Consider the following 26,070-nt stretch of genomic DNA (forward strand, 5'->3'; position numbering starts at 1 on the left):
CAAAATTAAGTGGCGAGGAGACCTTACCCTGGGCATTATTTGATTCACAGGGCAGGATGCCATCGTGCTTCTCTTTGAATGAGGGCACGTCAAAGTCTCCTTGACATAAGTATGCATTTCTGTCAGGGGAAGGTTCTATGGCCGGAGGCCCTGAGAATAGACTCGGTGTCTCATAGCTGTGGGATAATTCTTTGCAGTCATAAAATGCATGGGCAGCATCCAGAAATGTGTTGACACCTTTCCCAGAGACCTCTCTGCTCCCAGGATTGTAACCGAAGCAGCTGATTGGCATAATGAGCTCCTGCTGGTTCTTCAGGCCCTCGAGGTCCACTTGTTCATAGCTGGTGCTCTCCTCGCTGGGAAGGCTGTGCTTGCCCACGGAAGGAGAACCAGGGAGTCCTTCCATTGGGTTTTTCAAGATCTCTCCTTTACTGGCAGTGTATTGATGGCAGTGATGGCCCTCTGCCCCATCTGCGTCTTTTGGCATCACCCTTGGCTTCCCACTGTCACTGCAGAAGGCTCCATGGTCAGAATCTTCAGGAGAAAAAAGCTCAGTGGGGACTTTTCCAGCTGTGGCCTCAGAGTGATATGACGTCTCTCTGCTCTGGATGGGCTGTGTGTCCTGGGGAATGCTCGGATTGTCCTTCTGAAATTTCTGGTTACCTAATGGCTGAGTTTGAGGTCGGTCAAACTCATTTGGCTTTCCAGTCAAGTCGGAACCCATACTGTGGCTTCTTATGGTTTTGTTCTCAGGACCATTAAGGGGTCTGACATGTCTGGAAATTTTCAGGAACTGTTTTCTCTGTTCACTTTCTCTTTCGGTGTCTGAATCCCCCCTCTCGGTGCTCTGGGGGCTGTTGCTGGTCTCACTGGAGACGCTCGGACTCTGGCAACTGCTTGTGGAGGACCGACTGCTTCTCCTCCTCACTCTGGTTACAGGACCATCTGTCCTTTGCAGCTCCTTGCTTGTAAGCCTTTCGGGTTCCTCCTGTCCTCTTCTGGAACCTCCATACCTCCATATTGGCTCTGTCCCCTTCTCCCTTCCCCCTCTTCCTTGGTTCCTTCTGCTCAAACCGCTTCTGAGCCGTCCGCTGAATCTGGAGCCCAGCTTTCTCCTGCAGTGTCGCTTGGCATATTCCACCCTCTCATCATCTGACTCCGACATGTATTCATACTCGCCAAATTTATTGTCCTTCGGTTCTGGAAGCAACCGGTTGGTGAGCAAGGAAAGTGACACCGCTTTGCTATTCTGGCTGTGCAGTTTATGGAACTTGTTTTTTTGCTGGACAATTTTATGGATAAGTTCCTTGCTCCAACTGCCACTCCGTGGCTTCCTCTTCTTGGCATCTTTCTTGGACAGTGTGGTGCTTTCTGCCATGCTGTGAGTACCACCAGGCTTGCGTTCACTCCTTGGAGAAGCACAGGAAACATTCTTGGTCTGCCTCGAATCTGACATAGTTTGGCTCCCCTGCTTCGTAGGCAGGAAAGGACCACTGCTGTTCTTCTTCCCTGCTTTCCGCTGGGCGCTTGTGCCATCTTCTGCTGCCCCAAATACTGATGGCTCCGGGGCTTTATTTCGAGGCAATTCTGTGCTCTTGAATGTTTCATGTCTTTCTTCTCCAAAGTCTGAAAGCCAATTTGTTCCTCTCTCTTTAGGTTGCTTTGATGTTTTGCTTTTGGCCAGCTCCCCACTAGGATGGTTGTCACAGCAGTTGAGCATTTTCATGCTTTCATCCATTCCTACATGTTTGGCTTTCTTCCCTAAAGTCAAGCTCTCTTTTGCTTTGAAAGGTGTCCCAGCATTAGTGGCCTTCACGGATACCAGCTCTTCATCAGCAAACACATCTATGAAGCTGCTGTCAATTTCAGGGTTATCCGACTGGTATCCCAGTCCATTCAGAGCTTCAGTGATCAAACTGTCTAGCTTGGCATCATCGATCTCCAAGTCAGAAGTGTTGAGTGGCAAGAAGTTTCCGGGAAAGCCATTGAGCTGGTTCAGTTTCAAAGGATCATCTTTGGATTCACCTTTACTCTCTACGTCCACCAAGAAGTCCACCGTCTTGTTCAAAGCAAGCAGTTGCAAATGAGGATCTGAAGGGAGAAGCACCCCCAGGCTCGTTTGGGTGTGCTTTGCAGGTTCAGGGGAGGCATGATGTTGCTTCTTGACTTCTGCTCCTCGGGAAGAGTCCTTGGCCTGACCTGGGAGGACCACATGAGAGCCGCAGAACTGACGGTGCTCCAAGAAAGAGGAAAGGTTGCTGAAGTTCTGGTCACACTGCTTGCAAGTCAGGAAAACATCCAGTTGGTCGAGACTTGTGCTGCTCAAGGAGCTGGCCAGGAAGTGACGGGAGGAGGAATATGGGTAAGGTGGTGGAGGCAGCTCGCTCTCAAAACCCTCTGTGCACCTTTTGGAGGCATCTACGTTGGATTTTTGGAAATGGCTGTCCACGGAGACGCCTTTGTAGAGGAGTTCCTGGTGAAAGGCCTTGATAGGGTTGGCCATCTGGTAGGGGACAAGCTCTGAGGCCTGGAAGGGTTTACTGCCATCCTTCGGGTGCCCTTGGTGGTGGAAGAAGGTAGAGGCGGCCATGGCAGCTTCCTCTTCAAAGCTGTGGCCTGGAGGGCTGCTGGAGGTGAGGGAGGGAGAGGAACAGCTGCTGTTGAGATTGGGGGTGGGGGACGAGAGAGGAGACTCCTTTGGGGATGGGGCTAAGGTGGATGGTGGCAACCCTAAACTGGGACTCGGTGGGTGGTGAGATGGGATGGGAGGCCGTGCTGGGCTCACGCTGAGGAAGAAAGTCTTGTTCTTGGACGCCTCCACTTCGGTTGACCCTTCAAAGCAGAGGCTGCTGGCTGAGCTACAGCTGGGAGGGGCCAGGTCCTCAGCCACCAGTTTCTTGCTTCCCTCCCACTCTGAGGTGCTGAGGGGGAAAGGGAGCTTCTGGCTGGCCAACTTTCTGGACAGCTCGAGTCTATTCTGGCCGGGCACACCAGAGGTGAGATGCAGATGCTGCCAGGCCTTTTTGCCAAGACCCGAATGGTACCCAAAGGAGATCTGGCTGCCCCCTGGACTGGAACTCCCCGCTGAGCTTGGCTCCATGGGGGAATAAGTCTTTTTGCCTCCCTCCCAGGCCTGCAGGAGCCGGGGGTGGGCCTGAACGCTGGTGGGAAGGCTCTTCTCAAAAGGCACCAAGCTGGATGCTTCATTGGAAGCCTTGTTCTGAAAGTGCACTTGCGGGAGAGTAACTGGTAGCCCGTTCCTTCGTAGAGAGCTGCCTACATCCAGTATCCTTTGACTAGCTACGCCGTCTTTCGACAAAGACGGATGCCTCTTACCCACGGCCTTCGGCGTACTCGAGGCATGTAAACTGGGTGGGAAAACAGCTTGGTTTTCTTGGAAAGTGCTTGGAATTTGGTCAATAGCACCAGAAGGCGAGATAGCACCGTTGTGGTCAGTGGAAGGTCCATTCCTTCCTTTGTAGCAGGGCAAGGGTCCCGGCGTCTGTGGCAGGTGGAAGGGAGCAGGGGGAGGAGTCAGCCCATAAGTCCTGCTCTCCACATTGTCATAGGAGCCGTTGCCAAGAACTTCCTCCTTCCAGTCCCTGGAGGAAGAATGGAAGGGAAAAGCACCGTGAGAAGCCTGACTGGTGGCCAACGAGATGTTATCGCCATAGTCTTGGGGGTGAGCCTCACCTTGGAACGGATCTGAGGCCGAGCTGTGCAAAGGGGAGAAAGGATACTGGAAGGACAGAGGTCCTAGGCAATGCGTGCTCGGCTTGGGGGCCGGGGGTCCATTATTAGCACCAGGATAGCCTTTGTCTGGTGAAGGCCACAAGTTACTTCCATTGGCTTGGAACTCCAGGTAAGGGAGCTGCCCTTTGGTGCCAGGATTTTCAGGAGGAACAGTAACCAGTGGTTGTATCTTCGAACCATGGCTTGGACATGCAGTGGTGGCTTGTGAGGTATAGTTGCTGGAGATGTGGCTGGTGGGAGCCTCTGAAAAACAGTGGCCAAAGCTCAGCTCTTCTTCAGGGAGTTTCAGATCTCTTTCAGGGAGGCTGGGCACGTGGAACCTGTAGCTCCCCAAAACCGGTCCTCGGTCAGCTTCAACCTTCTTGGGAGGTGTGATTTTCTGCTGAGGGTAAGCAATGCCAATGGTGGGGTTGGGCCTGGCATTGCTGAGGGTGAGCCGGTAGAGTTGCTGGTGGCCCCGCTCGCTCCTCCCTGCCCGCCTGCTGCTCTTATCTCTTGCCCGGCTCCTTCCAGGGGGAGAGGGGGGGTTCCCTTTGGCAGCGCCCCATGGGCTGGCCCCAGAAAACCTGGGGTGGTTGTTGAGGGACTTAAAGTCTATTTTGCCTGCTTTCTGGGGGCGGATCACAGCTTCCCGCTGGCTGTGAGGTTCCTTCTCCTTGTTGCTGACCAAATCGGTCCCATTGTGGCCCCCACTTTGTCCCTCCGACTCGGAGCTGCCGAGCAGCCTGCTTTCAACTTCACCCGGATCTTTCTTGCCGAACGGCTCAAAGCTGAGGACTTTGTCCTGGCCACCTGACTCAACATCCCGGGTGGCATAAACATGCTGGGTTTCTCCCATGATGTCATTAAGGACCAGGTTTCGTAAGAGCCTGTCTCCTTCGCCTCCTCAGCCTAAGGACTCTCCATCCCTTGGATTCTCTTTTCTTCTCCAGGGGCTGGGAGGCATCTCCGCCTCTTGAACAGCTCCTACGTCCATCTTGGCCGCGGGAGAAGCTCTGCAGAGGAGACGTGGGCAGGGTTCATCACATCATTCCAGCGGACACCTGTAAGAAAGAAAGTCCAGGTGAGCCTTGGGTTTGCAGAAGGTTGGTGGTCACATGAAATTTTGGATTCGCGATACCCGGCCATCGTTCCAAGCTTAAGGGCCATTTTCTTACTGATTTCTGGAGAAAGAACTCAGGCAAAGATTTACAGACTCTTGGACTAAATTCACACAAGATCCAATCTGGGTCGGTCACCGGGACCAGAGGTTTACTCTTCCGAGCTTTCGGACTCATGTTGGAAGAAGAAGTTCCCTGAAGATGGGCTCTAGCACGAGTCCGAACGCTCGGGAGACTAAACCTCTGGTCCCGGTGACTGACCCAAATTGGATCTTGCAACATTATCCTGGGACAGGTAGATTTGCCTTCATTCGTAAATTCACACAACCTGCTGGCCCTCCCGTTTTTCAGATGGCTTTGGACACAGGGCAATATATGCAAACCTTAGTCAGTGAGGACTCACAGTTCAGCTTATTCTGCAAATTTAGGAAATGGCAGTTTATGCCATGAACCGTGCCTAGATTAACTATGGCTCAGCCTATCCTAGCTAAGGAGAGACTGAATCTGAGCTACCGACAGTCAGTCTGAAACCAGGACTTTGAAAGAGCAGCAAAGGGGCTGAGCTGGAGGAAGAGGCCATTGGAAAAATTGGGGCGTGCTGGCAGGGTGCTTTGGCAGGCCCTTCTCTTCGTCTCAGAAGATATTTCTCCTGGCACAGCGGATGACAGATGAGTCCCTCCTGCAGGCTTATTGTCAGGCGAAATCTCTTATCTCCCGGCTTTGATTTCCTAAGCCCGACTAGGAGGATTTCTATCGCTCCTGCTCCCCCTTCCCACCCACCCCGTCTCCTGCCAGAACGCTCCTCCCGTGATTTCTGGAGTTGGCACCCTTGTCTTTTGCTGGCAGCCGGATGCCAGTCCTGAGCTGCCGTCTAGAGATTGAGGGGCACGATAGGAGTGGAGGAGGCTTCCTATGAGGGCCGTGTCATGTCCCCGGATCTGAGCAAATTGGGGCATTCAGGAAAAGGGACGTGGGAGAAAGGAAGAAGGGAGGAATTTTCTCTCCAAGACCCCCCAAGGGGGAAATTGTTTCCGTCGCTCCAATCTTCCTTTCCAGCAATTAATTTAACTCTTAAAAATAAGCCAGCAATTGTCAGAGAGAAGCTCTTCATTTTTATTTTCTGCTCTCCCTCAAATAATCTTCTATGCCCCTTTGAGGACTCATAGCTTCTCATGTACTTTTTAATAAAAATTCCAAATTTTTCACGCTTGCTTGCCCAAATGAAGTTCCAGATGGCGAGGGTTGGCAGCAGAGAAAGACCGCTGGCTCCTCCTTCCTGTTAGCCAGCTACCACTGTCAGCATTCACCACAATTCATGGTTTATGCCCCAGTGGAAACGGTAATGGTTAGCCCGCTCACTGCTGCTCAAATTAAAATTAAAATTAAAATTGCAAGGGTACTCCTGGCCAAGATTCGCCAACTGAGGACCGAAGGGCTGCCCTTATCATAGCTAGGCTTAATCAAGCTGCAAAGAGGAGACATTTTGGAAATAGTTAAAAAAAAAAGTGTTGGTATCCAAGAAATGTACAACAGTTACATCACAGACTTTGTATTAGTGCAAAAGGAACCAAAACAAATAACTATTTGGCTTCAGATTCAGGCGCTGGAGTCCAAAAACTGTCCAAAATGGGAACAGGGCCGAAATAAGCACAGACAGTAAACAGGAAAAAGGTCCCAGAAATTTTAAAAAAGCAAAAAAATAAAAACAGAGGGAGGGACTGACGCCAAGCCCAGGAATCTGCTTTGAACGAAGGGAAGCTTCTTGCCCATCTAAGTCCCGCCGTGTCCACTCTGCCTGGCCACAGCTTCTAGCAGCACAGAAGATCTTCCTGACTCCTGCAAGCAAGGTTTTAATACAAGCCTCCTGCAAACCAAGCCGGAGATTTGCCTTCAGCTGCATCTCTCCCCTTTCCTGCTCACCAAGGCCTGCACAACAGTTGATTTTTAAAATCTATCCCCATTAACCTCTGGATCCAACTTGCTCTAAAGCTCCTGGAAACTTCCATGCAGACCCCGCTCAAAACATCCGCAAACCTGGCCTCGCTTATCAGCATCCTGCCTCAGGTTAAACCTTGGACTGGTTAACTGTGGTTTCCTGAATCCTCCCCGAAAGGTGAGGTTGGACAGCATCTCGAATCAAATTCATCGCATTTGGGTTTAGTGCAATGTGTGAACCGGATCACAGATAGACAGGGGTACGAGCGTCTCTGGGCCAGGACCTAACTCAGCCAGATGTCTCCTGCACCCACAGAAGGAGAATTGAAGAGAAACGGCCCCGATTTCTGGAGGGCGCTCAGGGCTAGTTCAGAAGGGGAGAGACCCCTTCCCCTCCCTCCGCTTCCTTTCCCCAGGAAATCGACCTTGGAGATCCAGGCAGCCCTTCCCTTCCCTCAATCCCAAAGCTCTTCTAACCTCTTCTCCCTTCCATCTGCCTTCTTAGAAAAGCAGCGACTGGCTCATCAAGCCATAAATTATATCCAGGCAGGTTAAACAGAAGCTTTTGGGCTCCAAAACTTTGGCTTACGGTTATGAAAAACTGCTTCCTCTCTTGTAAAGTGCCGTTCCCAACCCTTCTGTGGTGTCTAGACAGCTTAAACCTTCAGTTTCTTCTCCTTTAAAAAGACCGAGAGGGTTGCTGTCATTTTTTAATTTGCAAAAAAATAGAAAGGCTGGGGGGGGGGAAGAGGAGGAGGAGGAGAGAGAAAGAGAGAGGATGAAAGGGGAAAAAAATGTTTCCAGGCAGCTGGCGAAGTGGAGTAAAGTGGCAGAGAGGCAAGATGGTTTGGGGTAAAGTCTTTATAGGTAGTCCTCGACTTACAACAGTTGATTTAGTGACCATTCAAAGTTACAATGGCACTGAAAAAAGTGATTTATCATCGGTTCTGTGGGCGTGGCTTGATGGACGTAGCAGGGGAAGGTTACTGCAAAATCCCCATTTCCTCCCGATCAGCTGGGACTCGGGAGGCAGAGAATAGATGGGGGCGGAGGCGGTCAGAATTTTTACTACTGGTTCTCCGAACTACTCAAAATTTCCGCTACCGGTTCTCCAGAACTGGTCAGAACCTGCTGAAACCCACCGCTGCTTACGACCGTTGCAGCCTCCCCAGGGTCACGTGATCAAAATTCAGATGCTTGGCAACTGACTTGTATTTATGTCACGTGATCCCCTTTTATGACCTTCTGACGAGCAAAGTCAGTGGGGAAGCTGGATTCGCTCAACAACCCTGTTATCCACTTAACGAAGTCAGTGATTCATTTAACAACCGTAGCAAGGAAGGTTGTAAAAGGGAGCAAAACTCACTTAACAAATGTCTCCCTTAGCGACGGAAATTTTGGGCTCATTTGTGACTGTAAATCAAGGACTACTTAAGAGAAGGTTAAAAAATATGGCGGCTGGGGGGATGACAGGAGCAGGGGAAAGAATAAAAATGGGTCTCTGAAGGAAGGAAAGACCCCCCCCAATGATCCTGCAGGCCAACCCACGATACCTTGGGAGACGTGGGTCCCTCAGCTTTTGCAGGCTCTCCGGTTCACTTCCCGTGAAAGACGCCGTTCTTGGCTGCAAGGAAAGTGAAAAATACGTCATGAAGTTTCATTGACCAGGGTTGCAGGACAGATCACAGCCTCCTTTGAGCTCCAAAGAGGTTGGGGGTGGGGAAGCGACTGTTGGGGAGTCCATTCTCCCAAAGCTGTGCAGCTGGACGTGCCAGAAAAGGCCCTACATCAGAACCAGATTGAGCTGGAAGGGACCTTGGAGGTCTTCTAGTCCAGCCCTCTGCTCAAGCAAGAGACCCTAGGCCAGGGGTCTGCAACCTTAAACACTCAAAGAGCCATTTGGACCCGTTTCCCACAGAAAAGAAAACACCGGGAGCCACAAAACCTGGGTGGGCGTGGCCAATGTGACATCACTCACTTCCACCAGTCACATGATACCCCTAGCCACACCTACCCAGCTGGTCTTAGGGCAGAGAACCAGATGTTAAAAAACAGCAGGAACCACAAAAACCTTTTGACATCCCTCCCTCCCTCCCTCCCTCCCCCCTCTCTCTTCTTCCCCCTCTCTCCCTCTCTCTCTCCCACTCTCTCTGTATCTCTCTGTCTCTGCCCCGGCCGCTTCTCTATCCCCCACCATCACCCTTACCTTCTCAGCCAGGCAAGGAGTGACTGGGAGGGGAGGGCGAGGGGCGGGGCCAGCCAGTGGTGGGATCACCCAACAGGGAGCCACAGCAGAAGGCCCAAAGAGCCGCACTTGGCTCCGGAGCCGCAGGTTGCTGACCCCTGCCCTAGACCATTTCAGACAAGTGACTCTCCAGTCTCTTCTTTTTAAAAACCTCCAGTGACGAAGCACCCGTAACGTGACGTGGGTGATCACAACAGGGATGAAGCACCCACAGCCTGGGATGGCAAAAGGCAGGCCCCGGACAATTCCAGCCTCGAACGCCCCACTGGACTGGGGTGTGAGTGGTGCTGCAGACGAGCTGGCCAGGCTGGTTGCGGCCACAGAAAAGGGCATTTCAGGGCAGAGGGAGGGAAGGGTCTGAAGCCCCTTCTGTGACACTGCCAGACCCCCACCCCAACATTGCCTTTTGATAGGTTCTCCATGTGGAAAGACTCCTCGACTTAACAACCGTTGCTTTAGCAGTCATTCAAAATTACAACTGCACGGTAAAAAGGGACCCACACCCGGCCCTCACAATTCTGACTGACCAACAAGCAAATAAACCCCAACCACTGTTCAGGGAAGAACTTTCACAGAGTTTGAGAAGAAGGAAGCTTTCGAACTGTCACTGGGGCCACAAATACAATCTGTGTTGCAAGCCAGAGTTGGAGAGTTTAGCTTCTAAAACAGAAAATTAACTGACGTTGCTATGATGGGGCTCTTTGCCTGTAAATTAGTCTAATCTAACTTCCAACTTCGATTTCCTATTTCCTTTGCAAGGAAGGGACAGTTCCCCATCAAATCAAACAGCAAATGCACTGCCTTCACACCAGCCTTTCTCTCCCCTCCATCTCCTCTCCCCTCCCTCACAATAGGCTGGGATTACAACGTCCAGAATTCCCAGCTCATCTGGTTATGGGAGCCACCAATACTGGAGGCCTCAGTGAGCAAGGCCCACCTAGAGCTCACAGGTTTATCCCGTCCAGCCATCATTTCCAGCCTTCAACGCTTCAGCCAAACTCGACTGATTTCAACTTCACTTTCCATTTCTGATAAACCGACACTGGAGCGCAGTGGGAAAAGGCAGGCTGGGGAGAAACAGCCTGTTGTGATTGTGAGTTTGTGCAAATTTCCAGCAGATGGAGACAAAGCCAGCTGAATGCTGCCTCTCCTTCTCGGTTTGAAATGAATGAAACCGTCCCACTGGACAATCCTGAAACCGATCCCATCCCCGGATTTCATGAATGGAGCTGTCCATTCAGGGAAAAAAAATCTTCCGTTGATTAAAACCTTTTGCAACAGTCCCTTAATTTAACCAACTGCACTGAAATAAAAGAATATTATTCCTCCCGCCCACTTAAGCCTTCTAGGTGGAATTCCATAGGAAGTTTTGCTTCCCTCGAGTCTGCCTCCCACGTAAGCCTGCAGAGGACTTTAAGCCTTGCTTGTCTTCTTAAAAGCAACTCCTAACTCTTGCTTTTAAGTCTACAAGTCTTAAAGTTCCAAGGTTGGGCATTCCCCCCTCCTCCCCCGGTATAGGTCTCCTGCTCGAGCAGGGGGCTGGACTAGAAGACCTCTAAAGTCCCTTTCAATTCTTTCATTCTGTTAATTGGAGAATTGTGCTCCTTTCGTAGGAGTCAAACTTGTCAAACTTGTCAAACTTCTGGGGATGGATTTGTTTCAGGATTGTCCAGCCGGACAGGACGTGCGAGAGAACCCACAAACAGGATCCTAAACAGCCCCTCTCCTTTCTACAGCTTTTGCGGCAATCTTTCCACTGTTTAACCACCACCAACCAGCTTTGGGCATGAATTAATTCCAGCCTGCCCTGCATTTCTGGAATGATGGAATACGTGTCCCCTTTCATCAAAGGATGGAATTTATGCAACAGGAACTCTAAGCAAGGAGAATGTGAAATGATCCAGGCCAGTTTAAGGATTAGAGATCAAGGTGACTTTTGAGCCCTCCCTGTAGAGACCCTGAGATTCTGGACCTGACACTTCTATCAGGGGATGCTAAAAGGGGATGGAGAACATGCATCACGTGGTGTCCCAGAACCCGGACTGGGCTCTCAAAACATACCAAGGAAAGAACATCCATTCTGCAAAATGTTTCTGAAGGTTGCTCGTGCTTAAAAAAGAATGCAGCACAATTTATACACTAGTATCACCTTTACAAATTTACAACCTTCACAAACGTTTTGCAGAAGGGAACTTCTGTTTTATATGATCCATTTCTCTCTCTCCCTCCCTCCCTCTTTCTCTCTCCATTTCTCTCTCTCCCTCCCTCTCTCATTTTCTCTCTCTCTCTCTCACACACACACATTCAAATTCTCCTCTGCTCCCACTTAAAGAAGCCTTTTCTATTTTCCCAAATAATTTGAAGCAAGCCCACTTTTGCTTTTCTTTTATCACCTCTCCCCTTGAAAAGCAGCACTTGAATCTACAGCACCCACTCCAGTCTCTGTCAGGGAAACCGTGCAGGCAATCAGGCTCCCTCTCCTCCGCCTGGCCTCTTTGCTCTGCTACTGATTCTTCCAAATTAATCCTGCCAGGCTACTCAGCCGGGCAGTGCCTGCTGCTTAGCCCCCAATGCTGAATCCCTGCCAGCTCCGTCCTGCAAGCGCCTCGGGCCCCACGTGTCTGCTGAACTTGCCAGTCCTGCCACATCTGGCTGAAACTCAACGCCGGGGCCAAATCCAACTTTTAATAGCTGGCACGGTGCCACGCTGGGCTTAAATGCTGATCTGCAGCTTAGCACTTTCGAGAGGACCCACGGAGGCTTCCTGCACCCACACCCAGAAAGAGACACTGGATACTCCTCAGACAGAGATGTTGTGGGGGGGGGAGGCAAGGAGGGGCAAAGAGAGGCCAAAGGGGGCTGGGAGGATGTTAGATAAAGGAAGCTACTCTTGGTCTTCTGCTGCAGAGGAGCAGAAGGGCTCCCAAACCTTGCCATGGAGAATCCCAGAAAGAGATTTGTGAAATAGAACACTGGAGAGGAATCAGGTCAAGTACATTCACTTTTATTAAATGCAACGGAAATAAAATTAAATTTAGGATTGTTGTTCCCCCCCACCCCTCCCCCCCACACACTGGGCCATTCCACTAATGTTGTGCAAAGGGATGGAAGGGAAGGGCAGAGAAGGGAGGGAGGAAGAAGAAAAAAAGGAAAGGAAAAAAGGAAAAGAAGAGAAAGAGAAGAACAAAAAATGGGAGGGAGGGAAGGAAGGAAGGAAGGAAGGAAGGAAGGAAGGAAGGAAGGAAGGAAAGAAGGAAGGAAGGAAGGAAGGAGATAGCAAGGGATATGTGCACTCCTGCCTGATTGTCCCAGGCCAAGGAAAGAGAGGGGAAGATTCTCTTTCCTACAAAAACAGATTTAGTTACACAGCAAGGAAGCACTAGGTCCCTCGAGTACAAGGATCTTTGGATGTTTAGAGAGTGTGTCACAAACTGGTACCTTCCAGAGATGGTAGACTATAGGGTCCCCATTGTTCCGATGGGCAGGCTGGCTGTTTTCAGTGCCCAGTCATTGCCCATGGAGGCCAACCCTTCTGGAGGGCCCTGAGTCCGGGGGTGGGGCTTCTTTCCAAGATTCAAGTCACCTTGATTTGACAACTCCCCACTCTAATTCATGAGACCAAACCCAGGCAAGTGGCAGGAAGGGGCTTCCCAGGTGGCACAAAAGCCTTACTGCTGCTCTGCCAGCCATCCCAGGAACTTAGGGGAAGGGGAGGCTAAGGGGTGGGAATCTAGGGAGGGGGGGCTGTCTAGGGAAGTCCAGGAGACAGCTCCAATGGCTACCTCTGCCCCACCTTGCTGCCTTCCTGCTTCCCACGACACAACCCGGGGAAACACGGGCTGAAACGTGGAAGCCCAAGGAAGATCAGGAAGGTGAAGGTAATTTGGCAGCTTCCTCCGCCAGCCCCTCTCCCCTCCTCAGCCTCCGTCCTTCCGCATCCCTGAAGGAAAACCTGAATGGCCAATCTGGGGGGAGGGGGGCCCGTCTCGTGCAGCCAAGCAAGGCTCAAGCCAGTCTTCGGAAACGGCCCCAAGTGCCAGCACAGAGCCCGCCTTTCATGCAACCCGCGTCTTCTGACAATGGCACGCCACAGACCGGCCCGACCCAAAAAAAATCCGAGGAAGGGAAATGCTAGGCATGCCTGGGGTTTTTGGAAACAGGCGACGTCCACCCCAGAGGCCGGCGGAATAAGACCGATATTCATCAGCCAGACAAGCCCAGCCACTGTTTGGCTGGGCGGCTCCGTTCCCCAGCAGGCCGAGTCCCCTCCCTTGAAGCCCTGTGTATTTTTCTTCTTCCATCCCACGAAAAATGAAAATGGAATATTTCAGAGGGCCAAAGAATGGGGACTGTGAAAATATTTTCCTTTCGCTGCCACTAGGCATGCCAAAGAAGTATTTTCAACAGAGCAGCAGCGGCCCCGGCTTCTTCCGGCACGCTGGGCCTGACGATCCAGAGGCAGGCAGGGGAGGGGGCAAAGCTTCAGGGAGGGGCACTCTCATCTGCAAACATCTGCCTGCCTGCCTACTTGCCTCTCTCTCTCTCTCTCTCTCCTATCACCTATCAATCTATTTCTATTGTCTCTCTGTCTGTCTGTCTATCATCCATCCATCCATCCATTTTCTCTTTTCCTGAGCAGTGGAAGGAAAGGGGAGGGAGAAAGCACACTCTGCCCCCATCTGGTGCCCTTCAGTTGTGTTGGAACAATCTTAAAACCTCTGGAAGGCTCCAAGACAGTTCAGGAATAAAATAACAAGGAACCTACAGATGCAAATGCCTGGACATGAGCTCTGGTTTATGCCGAAGGGATTCCTTCCTCACCTACCAATGTCCAGATCACCCCATCCCAGCCTGGTCCCACTAAGAGATTCCTGGGCACGAAACTCCGGCAATGCCGAATTCGCAACCTTCCAGCTAATTAAGTCCATTCTTGGCTTAGCAAGGGCCAAGCTATTTTTACTGCTTTCTTCTGATCCAGCAACTAGTTTCCCAAGTTCTTCCGTAACTGGCTTCCAGCTGCTTCTTCGGAAATATTGTGTTTCCATCCAGAGTGTAGGTTTCTGCTCTGGGCCTATTCTGTTTTTTACCCAGCACCACACCTCTCAAGCAAACAAGGATTCCACCCACACGTTCTCCTTCCTTCAGCGTTGGAAGGCCAATAAAACAGAACATGACGAGTCTACACCCAATAGTGCAAGCACAAAAATAACTGCATTTACTAATTCATGGATTTGCTAAGGCCACCCAGTTCCAAAAAGATGATGGGCAGCTTATAATACGTCCAAACTAGAAGTTAAAACCCCATGACTGGCCAGGCTCAAACAGCAATTCCAACCTTCAAGCGTGACCTGTTCCCATCTCCCAAGCAAGCAGACATGCTAAGTAAGAACCAAAGAGATTCCTCTGAGGACACACCAGGAGGGGCCAGGCACACTCCGGCCCAAGTGTGATTGTGGGTTTTGTTTTTCAGTTTGCTCCTGAGAGAAAATGCCAAGGAAATGCTGAAGGAAGTTGCTGCAACAAGATGTCAAGTTTCCGAAAGATGCAAAACAAAACAAAACAAAACGAGAGAGAGAGAGAGAGAGAGAGAGAGAGAGAGAGAGAGAGAGAGAAGCTTCTCCACCTCCTGTCCTGACCTCAACAGGCAACGGAGGCTGAAGTGCCCTCTAATCTTCTTCTCCACATGTTGCTAAAGCAAGAGGGACAAAGAAAACCCAGACACGGGCCTTTTCAAAGGCTGGCTCGCTCTCCGCCTCCCAAGCCGGCTTCCTTCTTGCTAGCCTGACGAGGAGGTCACGACTGAATCGAGGCTCCGATGAAAGGGTTAGCACCGCCTCATAAGGTCTTGGGAAGACCACACTTGGAATACTGCATTGGGGTCACTGGGATATGAAAAAAGATGTTGAGACTCTGGAAAGAATGCAGAGAAGAGCAACGAAGAGGATGAGGGGGCTGGAAGCTAAAACATACGAAGAACGGCTGCAGGAACTGGGTATGTCTAGTTTAATAAAGAGAAGGACTAGGGGAGACATGATAGCAGTCTTCCAATATTTTACAGATTATCAGAATTGGAAGGGACCTTGCAGATCCTCTAGTCCAACCCCCCACCCAAGCAGGAGACCCTACACCATTTCTGACAAATGGCGGCAGTTCAGCCTCCAGATTTGAGGGGCTGCCCCCAAAAAGAGGGGGACAAACTATTCTTCAAAGCCCCTGAAGGCAGGACAAGAAGCAACAGATGGAAATTAATCAAGGAGAGAAGCAACCTGGAATTAAGGAGAAACTTCCTGACAGTGAGGACAATGAAGCAGTGGAATGGCTGGCCTCCAAAAGTTGTAGGTGCTCCATCACTGGAGGCTTTTAAGGAGAGACTGGACAGCCCCTTGTCTGAAAGGGCATAGAGCTTCCTGCTTGAGCAGGGGGCTGGACTAGAAGGCCTCTAAGTTCCCTGCCAACTCTGTTATTCTGAAACCTGGCATTTCCTCCCCCTGAGTTGGATGCTCACTTCCCGTTGCCCCCAGCCAGGATGGCCCTTTCAAAGCACAAAAGCTTTACTCCTTGCAACAGAAGGCCACACGTGTTTACTCAGGAGTGGAAGAGCCAAATATGCAGCCGATTGCAGCCTAACGCACTGAGAGTCTTGGGAGCCCTTCAAGATATATTTACCCAGCTGGGCAGACTTACTAGAGAAGCAAGAGAAGATCAGGAACACACTCAATAGACCAGCAGCTTTTTCCTTCCCTATCCCAAGCGTCCGTTCAGAGCGGGGTCCTTCCTGAGTCAAAACCTTGGCACCATTACCAAGGTTACCATTAGAGCCCCCAACCTGAGAAGGCAGAGAATGCGTAGGATGCAGTCTTACTGTATATTCAGACAAGCGAGCCTCAAAATGCCACAGAATGGCTGGCACTGCCCAGCGAGTCAAAGGGTGAACGGATGGTGCCCTGTTGTCCAAGCAACTACAGTGAAATTCTCCAGGTAGGTTATCAGAAGAGAATAACTCCTTCAGCTTTGCTTTTTGGCCCACAATGAATTTTCCTTCCACATGGCCCAGATTCTTAGGCGAAAAATAGGGATTTTCCTAATGGCTGAAATGCATCTCCAGACTTGAACCTACTGTGCTGAAAAACCCAAAGCAACTCCAGCCTTCCAGAATAGCTTTGGGTAGTGAGATGGCAATATATAAATTTAAAAAATAAACGCATAGAAAATAAACAAACTCCACCGATCTCTGGCCTTATTCATTTTGCCTTTAAAAATGGGATAGTCCAGGAAGGTAAAAGGGGGTCCAAGTTCAATTCAAGGGCTTATAGGACATCACAGTCCATCTCCCATCTGCCTGAATTCTCTTAATGATGTCCAGATTATGGTTATTGCAAAAAGCACATTGCTACTGTATGTCAGGCCGGCATAATGCAAACAACACAACCAAATGCAACAGACTGCAGAAGGGGACCTCATACTGACTACACGAAGAAAGCTATAATAAAACTCAGAAATAAAACTCAGGTTGATGGGCAAGATTACTTGCAAGCAAAACTCGCATTATTTTTGGCAAGTGCCCCAAAACTAATGGGGTTAGCTAGTATCAGATGAAGATCCTGTTTCTGGGGAGAGGCTGCCATTCTCTGAAATTCTTCTCCAGACCGGTTTGTAGGAGAGGCAACGGCTTCAGATATCTTGATCAATCCAAAGGCTGAGCAATTGGCCAGCAGGTGCAAATTTTGCACAACTTTTAAGACAACGCTGGAAGAGGAGGCTTCCCTCTTTCCCCCTTCTTTCCTCTGCCCAGATAGCAAAGGGTCATCCCTTCTAAAAATCCCTCGGAATCATGAACGGTGTCATTTTTATCACCCAATCTATCAGCTAAGTGAGAGATGTATTGTGTGTCTTTTTTAGCTAGTACGAGAAAATATGGGCAACTGAGTGCAAGAGATTTGAACCAGCTTGAAGGCAGCCTTAGTTTGTTGGTCTCTGGTATAGGTTCAACATGCAATACAGAAGAAGACCTCCACCTGCCCCACAGCACGCAGAGCAGGGGTGAAATCCAGCAGGTTCTGACAGGTTCTGGAGAACCGGTAGCTGAAATTTTGACCTGTTCAGAGAACCGGCAATACCACCTCTGGCTGGCCCCTGAGTGGGGCGGGAATGGAGATTTTGCAGTATCCTTCTCCTGCCACGCCCACCAAGCCACGCTCACAGAACCGGTAGTAAAAAAAATTGGATTTCACCACTGACGCAGAGCTTGTTCCATGTTGCTGGTAGAAAAATACAAGCTGCACCTTTTCAGGACAGACACAAGAAGAGAACATTTCATGCATGAGCTGGTGGAGATCAGGCCATCCAGTGTTGGAACCAACCACAGTAGCTCTTGAACTTCTTTGGGAAGATTCTGGGATGGACAGATGAGAAGGTGCCTTCTTCTTGTGCCCTGGCCTTCCCTTTGATGTGCCAGACTCCCTTTGTATTGAGGATGGAAGAGGCGTGCAGGTCTTTTGGCCAGCAGATCCTGGCAGCTCCGACTCCCATTGTTTGACGACTCCTCAGAGGACGCAGCTGTCCAGGTCAAACCCAGCCAGTGTCCCAACAGCTTCCATTCCAGCCAAACAAAGGCATTCAAAGAGCTCTCCTTGGAGGGGGGCATGTTGACACAGCTGGGAGGAAGAACCTGAGGACTCATCCTCCTTGCAAAGTGGGGGCCTGCTGCAGCCTGAAGACCCGGCTCCTTCCCCAGAAGGTCCATCTTGGGGAGGGGAGAACCAATAAACAGCAGCTCCTTCCTCCACCAAGGAGGTTGGTGGTTGGAGTTGACATTTGAAATACTCCGAGGAAAAGCTGCTGCTGTTGCTTTTAGGGTGCAGGGGGAGCCCTAATCTGGATTAAGACAGAGAGTCCCAACAGAGCAGCAGCTTCTTCTTCAGGCTGACTCCACCAGACAAGATTCAGAAGTTCACATGTGGAGGAATATGCAAGAAATAAGAGTTGTAGCTGCCCCTGTCAGAAGTTTTGGAAAGCTGGGGGTTTCCCCCCCACTCTTAATGTTTTCAGAAGAAAGCAAGACAGTAAAATCTCTTCCTACCGCAGTTCAACTCCTGAACTTATTCACATTGTTTCCTCCTTTTTTGGGTGGGGTGGGGGGGATTTGCCACTTCCTGTCTCGTTTGCAGCCCTGGGATTCTCCAATGGTATTCCTTGATTTATTTAGCAAATATCTCGCTGAACGTGACTCTGAGCAGCATCCAAGCCACAATTAAAACAATATCACAACTGTCAAAAGTCTTTTGAAAGAAATAAATGAGAGCAAGATTGCAGGAAAACATCCATCTCAACACAGCACAACCAATCGCACAGGCTCCCCTTGGGAGCCCCCAAGGTTGCTTATCCCCAAAGCTGGTATCCCATCCCAGCACTAAAGCCAACACTGACCACTTCTTGAGCTTAGCCAAGGAACCAGCCAAACCGAAACAGCAGAGTCTGGTAGATGTTGCCCCAGGTCTTAAGCCATCAATGTAAATTGAATAAAGTAGGCAAAGCAGTTACTGTGGCTTATTCAACAAAGGTTGTTTGGACAAGCCATGGCTTAACAATATGTCTGAGCCTTACAAAAGACCAACAACTGCATAAGACAAGACAAGACTAGGCCTCCCTTGCTTTTTTCTCAAGGCTGAATCCGAGAACTGGATCTGCTTAAGAGCCATTTTGCTCTCCATTGCCAAACTGCAATCCATTCTTGTTCTGGGATACTCATCTCTTTCTCGTTCGGCCACTTTTTCTAAATCTAGGCTCTCCTCATGCATGTCCGCAGATGGCAAGCCATCGTGAATTCTTCTTCTCTGCACCACAATAGACAGGCAAAGCTCTCCAAGACTGGCCAAATAAAAACCTGGACCCCTGAGAGCAGAGGTAGGAGAGAACTCCCCCGAGGAGACAAACGAGGCTTTCCCCACAGAATGTAAGAGGCCACCCACATCTTCAGACAAGGGAAGCTCAGCTGAGTCCCCGCAAGACGCTACCTTGCAAGACTGAGAATCAACACCATCTGGAAGGTTTGCAACGGGAGATGGACTTTGGCAGTCTTGAAATGCTTTGCGCTTTCATGGCAAAGGTCCAAGGTTCGGACACGATTCAGCCCTCAGCGTCCATAAGAAAGAGCCCTGTATGAAACTGCTAATTCAGGAAGGTCAGGCTAGATGAACCGATGGTCCCCTTCAGTGGCTTAGTTCACCTGTTGCACTTAGCTACGGGTTGTGCAAAATGAAGTTAGCTGGCTAAGTACAACAGCCAGGTTCACCCCTTGTGCTCAGCTACAAAACCAGAGTTTACCAACACCGCCAGCAGATTACACATACTACAACAAAATGGCATGATATCTGACCTAGATCCGTGTAAGGTTTGTTTTATTTTTTAATTTATTTTTATTTGTCAAGCATATATAAGATAAGAGGTAAAAGTATAAACATAATTTGAATACATGAAAAGAGTAAGAGTAAAAAGGAATATTAGGACAGGGACGGAAGGCACGCTGCTGCTCTTATGCACGCCCCTTACAGACCTCTTAGGAATGGGTGAGGTCAACAGCAGATCCCGTCTCAGATCATGGAACCGGAATGCAGATGTGCAGTAGATCCACCCGGTCTGAACAGAGAGATCCTTGAAAGAGTGCAGCAGAAGGATGAGCTTGAAACCCCCATATCTGAGCCAGGAGAAAGTAGCCATTGTCCTCGTTCTTGGACTCAGAAGGACTGGCAAGCTCCCCATCATTGTGTGTTGCGAGGGGCCCACTTAGGTGTTTGTTTGTTTGTTGACGGGCTTCTGGGCTGCTAAATGAGGAACAAATGCAGAACATTCCTTTATCTCCGGCAAAAGCAAAGCAATAAAATGTATTTTTAATGGGAGGAAAATAGAACTGTACATTTAATTTCTTCTAAACCATTTGCTTCCACTTAGGACTCAGAGCAAAGCCAGGGACGCTGGCAGAAACAAAGATCTCCCTTGAACAATGATCAGCTCAGAGAGAGAGAGAGAGAGAGAGAGAGAGAGAGAGAGAGAGGGAGAGAGAGACGGAGAGAGAGACAGGATGGATATACTGCACATTCCTAGGTGAGCTTTGTCAGTCTTTTACAAACTTCATAATCCTCTGGTAGGTACCAAGGTATGGCATGAAGGGCCCAGTCTTTTTCCCAAGCAGACAGCATGTGTTCAGATTACAGATTACCAGAGTTGGAAGGGACCTTGTAGGTCATCTAGTCCAACCCTCTGCCCAAGCAGGAGACCCTACACCATTTCTGACAGAGGGCAGTCCGGTTGAAAGCCTCCAGTGATGAAGCTCCCACAACTTCCAAAGGCAACTTCTGTTCCATCGGTTGATTGCTCTCACTGTCAGAAAATTTCTCCTTATTTTCAGGTTGAATCTCTCCTTGTTCAGTTTCCATCCATTATTCCTTGTCTGGCCTTCAGGTGCCTTGGAAAATAGCTTGACCCCCTCCTCTCTGTTCACGAGGAGAGCATCAGACATTCTGGAGAAGTCCCAGGTTCAGACAACATTTCTGTGGTGAGGCTTTTGATGTGCGGATGGACCAGTCCGTTCTTTTAGCCTACTCATATCTAATGTATTTAAAACATCACGAATTGGCTCCTAAAATATGAAGTTTGAAATAGAAGCTGAAAGAGATCAGTGGCCCACCAGGAGTGAGACCTAGCGGGCAAACCTTCTCCTTCTCAAGGGACCCATTCATTCAGTTGAACCAGCTTGTCTCATGAACTCACTTAACAAATGTCTGACTTACAAATTTTGGGTTCAATTACGGTCATAAGTCAAGGACTACTGTAGTCCCCCTAGAGAAAAGTTCAGGAGAATCTTTCTGCCTTTCCAGATGGGATAACCGTTTTCACAATTAGTCCCTAAACAGTTCAGTTGGGTGTGGAAGAAAGAGCCTCTCACAAAACCTTACGAAAGAAGGTTGGAGTCTGCAGAGGGGCCCTTTTTTTGGCAGGGGGGCATTGGGCAATGATGCCAAGTGGGCAAAGCATGTCACACACATGGACAGAATCAGCTTTCCTTCTTCTTTCTGGGTTGGGAAGTTTTGTTTGGAAGCCTCTCTTGGTTTTTCAAACTGGATGAAGCCTGCCTGTAAGGCACACACAATTATTTTTAGCAGATTTCGGTGCACACCCAGCCACCTTCGGCGTGCAGGCGGTGGCCACAGAAAGAAAGAAAGAGCCAGACTGCTACTCACTTTTTCATCTTAAGTCTGACCACTGGCTGCGCTCTGTTGTGACTCCCGGCCGCTGCCTTCCACGCGGTTTGCCCTACTTGGAAAAACTCCTCCGAAATCAGTTTTGAACATGCTGGGAAATTGACTTTGAACTGCAAATTATATTGAGGAGGGCTGGGATTTAGCCGGTTCTATCTGGATCGCGCGAACTGGTAGCGGCGACTGCAGGAGACTCTGCCCACCCATCCGGACATAATGCGTGACTACTGTACATGTGCAAAAGGCCATGGGCATGTGCAGAGGTGGAGCGTGTGACTGAAGCCGGCATGCCCCCACGTGCGCTCACATTGCGAACTGATAGGGAAGGTAAGTGAATCCCACCTCTGATTAGGCTCCCATCTCCTCCGCTCAGCTCAGGAGAAATCTCCTGAAGGAAGCAGACCTGCAGCAACAAACAAGAACTTGGAGGCTTCCTTGCTGGCTTGGGTAAACCAGACTTAACTCACGCAGCATCTGAAGAAATCAATTCAAGAGGACCGTGTCCTCAGATAGCTAATTCAAGAAAGGAAGGCTGGTCCTTCCTAAGAGATAAAAGGAAAGCAGACCATCCAAGAACCTGGTGGTTGGACACCATCAAAGCGTCCTCTGACACCAGCCAGAGCACAGAAGAACTCAAAGAAGGAGGATCAGAAGATGTGGAGAGATCTGGCCCATAGAATCACCATGACTGAATGGATAACATCATCAGCATCCTAAGAGGACTCTTCAAGAAGTGCTACCATTTTCTGATTCCTTCTTTTGAGCTTGCCCCAACATCTTTGCCTTTGCCCTCTAGACAGTTACTAACAGCTGGAATGGCAGGTTCCCTAGTTGCCAATGCTGGGGAGCACCAAAGGCTCAAAGCGAATCTGTGTGGCCCAGAGACAGCCACACAGCTCCATATAAGCAGCCAAGGAAGTCCTGCAGGGTATCTCAGATTCAACGCTAAGCTGCACTTCACACATGGTGTTCAACAAGATGCCTACAACTACTTGATTCATCAAAAGCCAACATTCGTGGCTGAGACGCCACAATGGACTGGAGTCACACAACACACCAAACCAATAGTAAGCAAATCATATAAGGGCTTAGAACAATATGAACTAGAGCCACAATGAAAGGGGCAGCTAAACTCCCTGTACTTGACATACTAACACAACACCTTTTTTGCAGTCTCAATAACCAAAGCCATTAGAGAGTTCTCCTGTTAGCCATTCCATCTTTTTGAAGGGGGGGGGCATATCAAAACAATAGGGAACAGCAGCCTCACTTGGTTCAATGCCCCTTCCAATCCTCAAAGAGGATTCGAAGCCCCCCAACCCCCCAGCCATCCACCCCATCTTCTCTTTGTAGGCAAAATACACCCAGAGTTCTTATCCTACCCCTTCAATTATCTCAGTCCCCTTGGTGTCCTTATTTGAACCTACCCTTCGAATCCTTCTTGAAGTTCATCAAATGTAGATCCAGGAGCCCAAATCCCTCTTCTTATGCTGATCCGCCTTTCACCAAACAGCGGATCTCTCTGTCTCAAGATTCCTCAAATAATGCTAACCAGTTGCTGGATTTGTCCCATGCTCCAAGTACTTCACTCTCTCTCGCTCAGGCACAAAAACAGTGGCTTTATTTATGTGCCTCGTTTTTCACAAATATGTCGCCCTCCAAGCCTTCCACAGATGTGAGAATTATAGGAAGAGCAGCTCCATGGCCATCGCAAGTAAAAACAAGAACCAAGCGCCACTGACATTTCAACAACTGCAATTATTCTCTTTCAACTTCTCAGGGGTTTAAATAAGCCTAAAACATATTCCCAGGTCAGTTAACAATCTCCAAGGCTGATCGTATCAGCATCAGTACAGCAATTCATCCTGCAGCTCATCTTAAGAGAGTCCGTTCAACCACCTTAAAGAAGCAGCCAAAGGAAAATGTAGAGCGTAGAATCATAGGGTTGGAAGCAGTGGTGGGATTCAAGTGATTTAACAACCGGTTCTCCGCCCTAATGATTTCTTCTAACAACCAGTTTGCCAAACTGCTCAGAAAGTTAACAACCGGTTCTCCCGAAGGGGTGAGAACTGGCTGAATCCCACCACTGGTTGGAAGGGACCTTGGAGGTCTTCTAGTCCAACCCCCTACTCAAGCAGGAGATCCTGTATCATTCCAGACAAAATGTTGTCCGATGTCTTCTTTAAAACCTGCAGTGATGGAGGAGTATCCACAACTTCCAGAGGTAGTTGTGCCTTTCCACTGATTAATTGCTCTCATGGACAGGAAATTTCTCCTTAGTTCTAGGTTGGATCTTTTTCTGAATGATCTTCCAGCCATTGCTTCTTGTCCTGCCCTCAGTGCACGGAAAGTGTAATGCAAAGTCAGGGAGCCAACCACCTCCAGAGAAACCTGCCTTATCACTAGACATTCGACCTTTGTTCAACATAAATACTCCATTTCTTAGGGTTGTAATCTTTGGCTCTATTTTTCCTTCAATGAACCCAAGGCAACAAACATGCTTTAACTTCACGACAGCCTTGTGAGGGAGGAGGAGGAGGAAGGGAGGGAGGGAGGGAGAGAGAGAATGAACACAGGATTATCTGAAGATCCACTGAGAGTTTCATGATGAGATGGAGAATCTAAAGATCTTCCCAATCTTTTTCAAGAGCTTTACTTCTTTCAAACCAACTGAGCTGATTTGCAGTTCCCAAATTAACATCTTACTGTATGTCACTCATACTTTTTATGAATGAAAACGGATGGAGGGATAAGGCATCACCCTGAAAAAGAGCCAAAGCTGTTTGCTCTTCCAATCTCCAAATTCCAATTAGGGATGCTCCAAGTTGGAGCTGTTCTCACCCTCCCCATGGTGATTGACCCCCATGGACCTTCCTCCATCAAATTAGCCAAGCAGTTACTTTTGCTGCCCCACAAGTTCAGAGTTGAATAGCTCTGGGCTAGAGCGGCAGCTACAACGAGAACCAGATGCCAAGCACTCGGTTGCAAATCAAAGCTGACAACCGAGCAACCAGGCTTAGCTTTGGAGCAAGCGTGGAAACCTTCAGGTGAGGCTACTGTGGAAACCCCCTGGGAGGGGGCTTTATAATCACACGAGCCCCCTCCGCATCCCAGGCCTGTCTGGAAGAGCTGAAGGAGAAGGGCTTATAATTGGACACACACACAATTCATGTTTCCTATTAGATGCTGCAAAGGAGATAACTGCAAATAAAGCGGATACCTTCGCTTCCAGCCCTCGCCAGCTGCCTTTTCAAACAGATGTTTCTGATTGCAAGGAGCTACTGCTGAAACAGTTTGCAAATGCATCGTCCGACCTTTTGGGCAAAAATCAGTCTCTCTTCCACGCCAGGAGTCTTCCCAGCAGCAGGCTCAGAAGGGGCTGGAACAAGCAGGGAGTTGGCTAAGGGTCAGGGATCCCACGGGGGAAAAGCCCGATCTGGTGCTTGGAGACCTTGAGAACTCGGTGAGTTGGTCATTCATCAGAAGAAAGAATAGTTGGGGGATCCTTCAGAGAAGTTTCCAAAGTTTGACGGGGGATGAAACAGTGCTGGAAAATATGAGCTCCCTGGGGAAGAATGAGGATATGTGAAGGGAAGAATTCCTTTTTAAAAAAGTACAGAATTAAGACCTTGGAAGTGGAAGTGGTTCTAATTTTGGAAGGATGGAGAATGAGAAGACGTCTGCTTGAAAACTCTTTGATTTTCTCCTCCACAGAAGCAAGCATGAAAATCTGGCTGATTTTTTTAAATGGTTTTTTTTTTTTAATTGAAATTTTATTGAAATGTTTAACAGCAATAAAAGATTAGGAAAAAAGGGAAAGTGGAAAAAGGAGGGATAGAAAACGTGCAAAAAATGAAAAAGAGACAGAAAGAGAGAAAGGAACAGAAAGAAAAAGATACTTTGTGATTTCAGATCTTTACAAGCAATCTTTTCTTCCCCCTTTGAAGTTACAGATCGTCCTCGACTTACAACAGTTCATTTAGTGACCATTCAAAGTTACAACACCACTGAAAAAAGTGACTTATGACCGCTTTTCACACTTACGACCCTGGCAGCATCCCCAGGGTCTTGTGATCAAAATTCAGACGCTTGGCAACTGGCTCACATTTATGACGGTTGCAGTGTCCTGGGCTGACGTGATCCCCTTTTGCGACCTGACCAGCAAAGTCAATGCGGAAGCCAGAATTCACTTAACAACCGTGTTACTGATATAATAACTGCAGCGGTTCACTTAACAACCGTGGCAAGAAAGGTTGTAAAATGGGGCAAACTCACTTAACCAATGTCTCACTTAGCAACAGAAATTTTGGGCTCAATGTTAGATTTTGCTCTTGTGGATGCTTTCACACAGGCGTGAAGCCTTTGAGGCTGAGCTAAGCGCCTCTGCTTGTTTATGTGCTGAATCTGGACTAGAAAGATCTCGGTTTCAATCCCAGTTTAGCTCATGGGGGGAATGGAAGCGGGACAAGGAGTTCAGCCTCGGAAAAGGAACCGTGAGGGCAGATTGGTTTTTTGAGGAAAGAGAGATCAATCCTCAAATGCAAGATCTCTCAGCTGGAGAGCCTGTGCTGGCTGGAAGGTCAGCATGTTGTAAGCCACCCAGAGTCACTTTCAAGTGAGATGGGTCGCAGATAAATGTCACCAACTGGAGCACCTCTTGAATGCCATCGGCATTGACAAATTCGCCATCAGTCAATTGCAAAAGGCAGCTTTGCTCAGAACAGCTTAGATCCTGTGACGAGATCTTTAATATCATCAAGCAAGAACATCTGCGTCTCCCAGG

General features: G+C 49.1%; 1 protein-coding gene across 2 annotated transcripts in view; it reads right to left on the reverse strand.

The window, feature by feature from the left end:
* Positions 1–26,070, reverse strand: part of ZNF469 (zinc finger protein 469) — a 154,792-nt gene that overhangs the window by 9,757 nt on the left and 118,965 nt on the right. Inside the window, exons 3-5 of one of the 2 annotated variants that reach the window (XR_015729597.1) lie at positions 8,342–8,412; positions 7,378–7,465; positions 4,659–4,796 (exon numbers count right to left, since the gene is read on the reverse strand). Coding sequence is in view for 1 of the 2 variants with exons in the window: in XM_034426600.3 (XP_034282491.2) it covers positions 1–4,591 (4,591 nt within the window). In the remaining variant the exon portion in view is untranslated. Of the gene's footprint in view, positions 4,797–7,377; positions 7,466–8,341; positions 8,413–26,070 lie in introns of both variants that reach the window. The other variant, XM_034426600.3, reaches the window with a different exon arrangement.

This window comes from Pantherophis guttatus, chromosome 11 (assembly GCF_059756535.1).
Source record: "Pantherophis guttatus breed Tessera chromosome 11, ASM5975653v1, whole genome shotgun sequence".
Lineage (NCBI taxonomy): Eukaryota > Metazoa > Chordata > Lepidosauria > Squamata > Colubridae > Pantherophis > Pantherophis guttatus.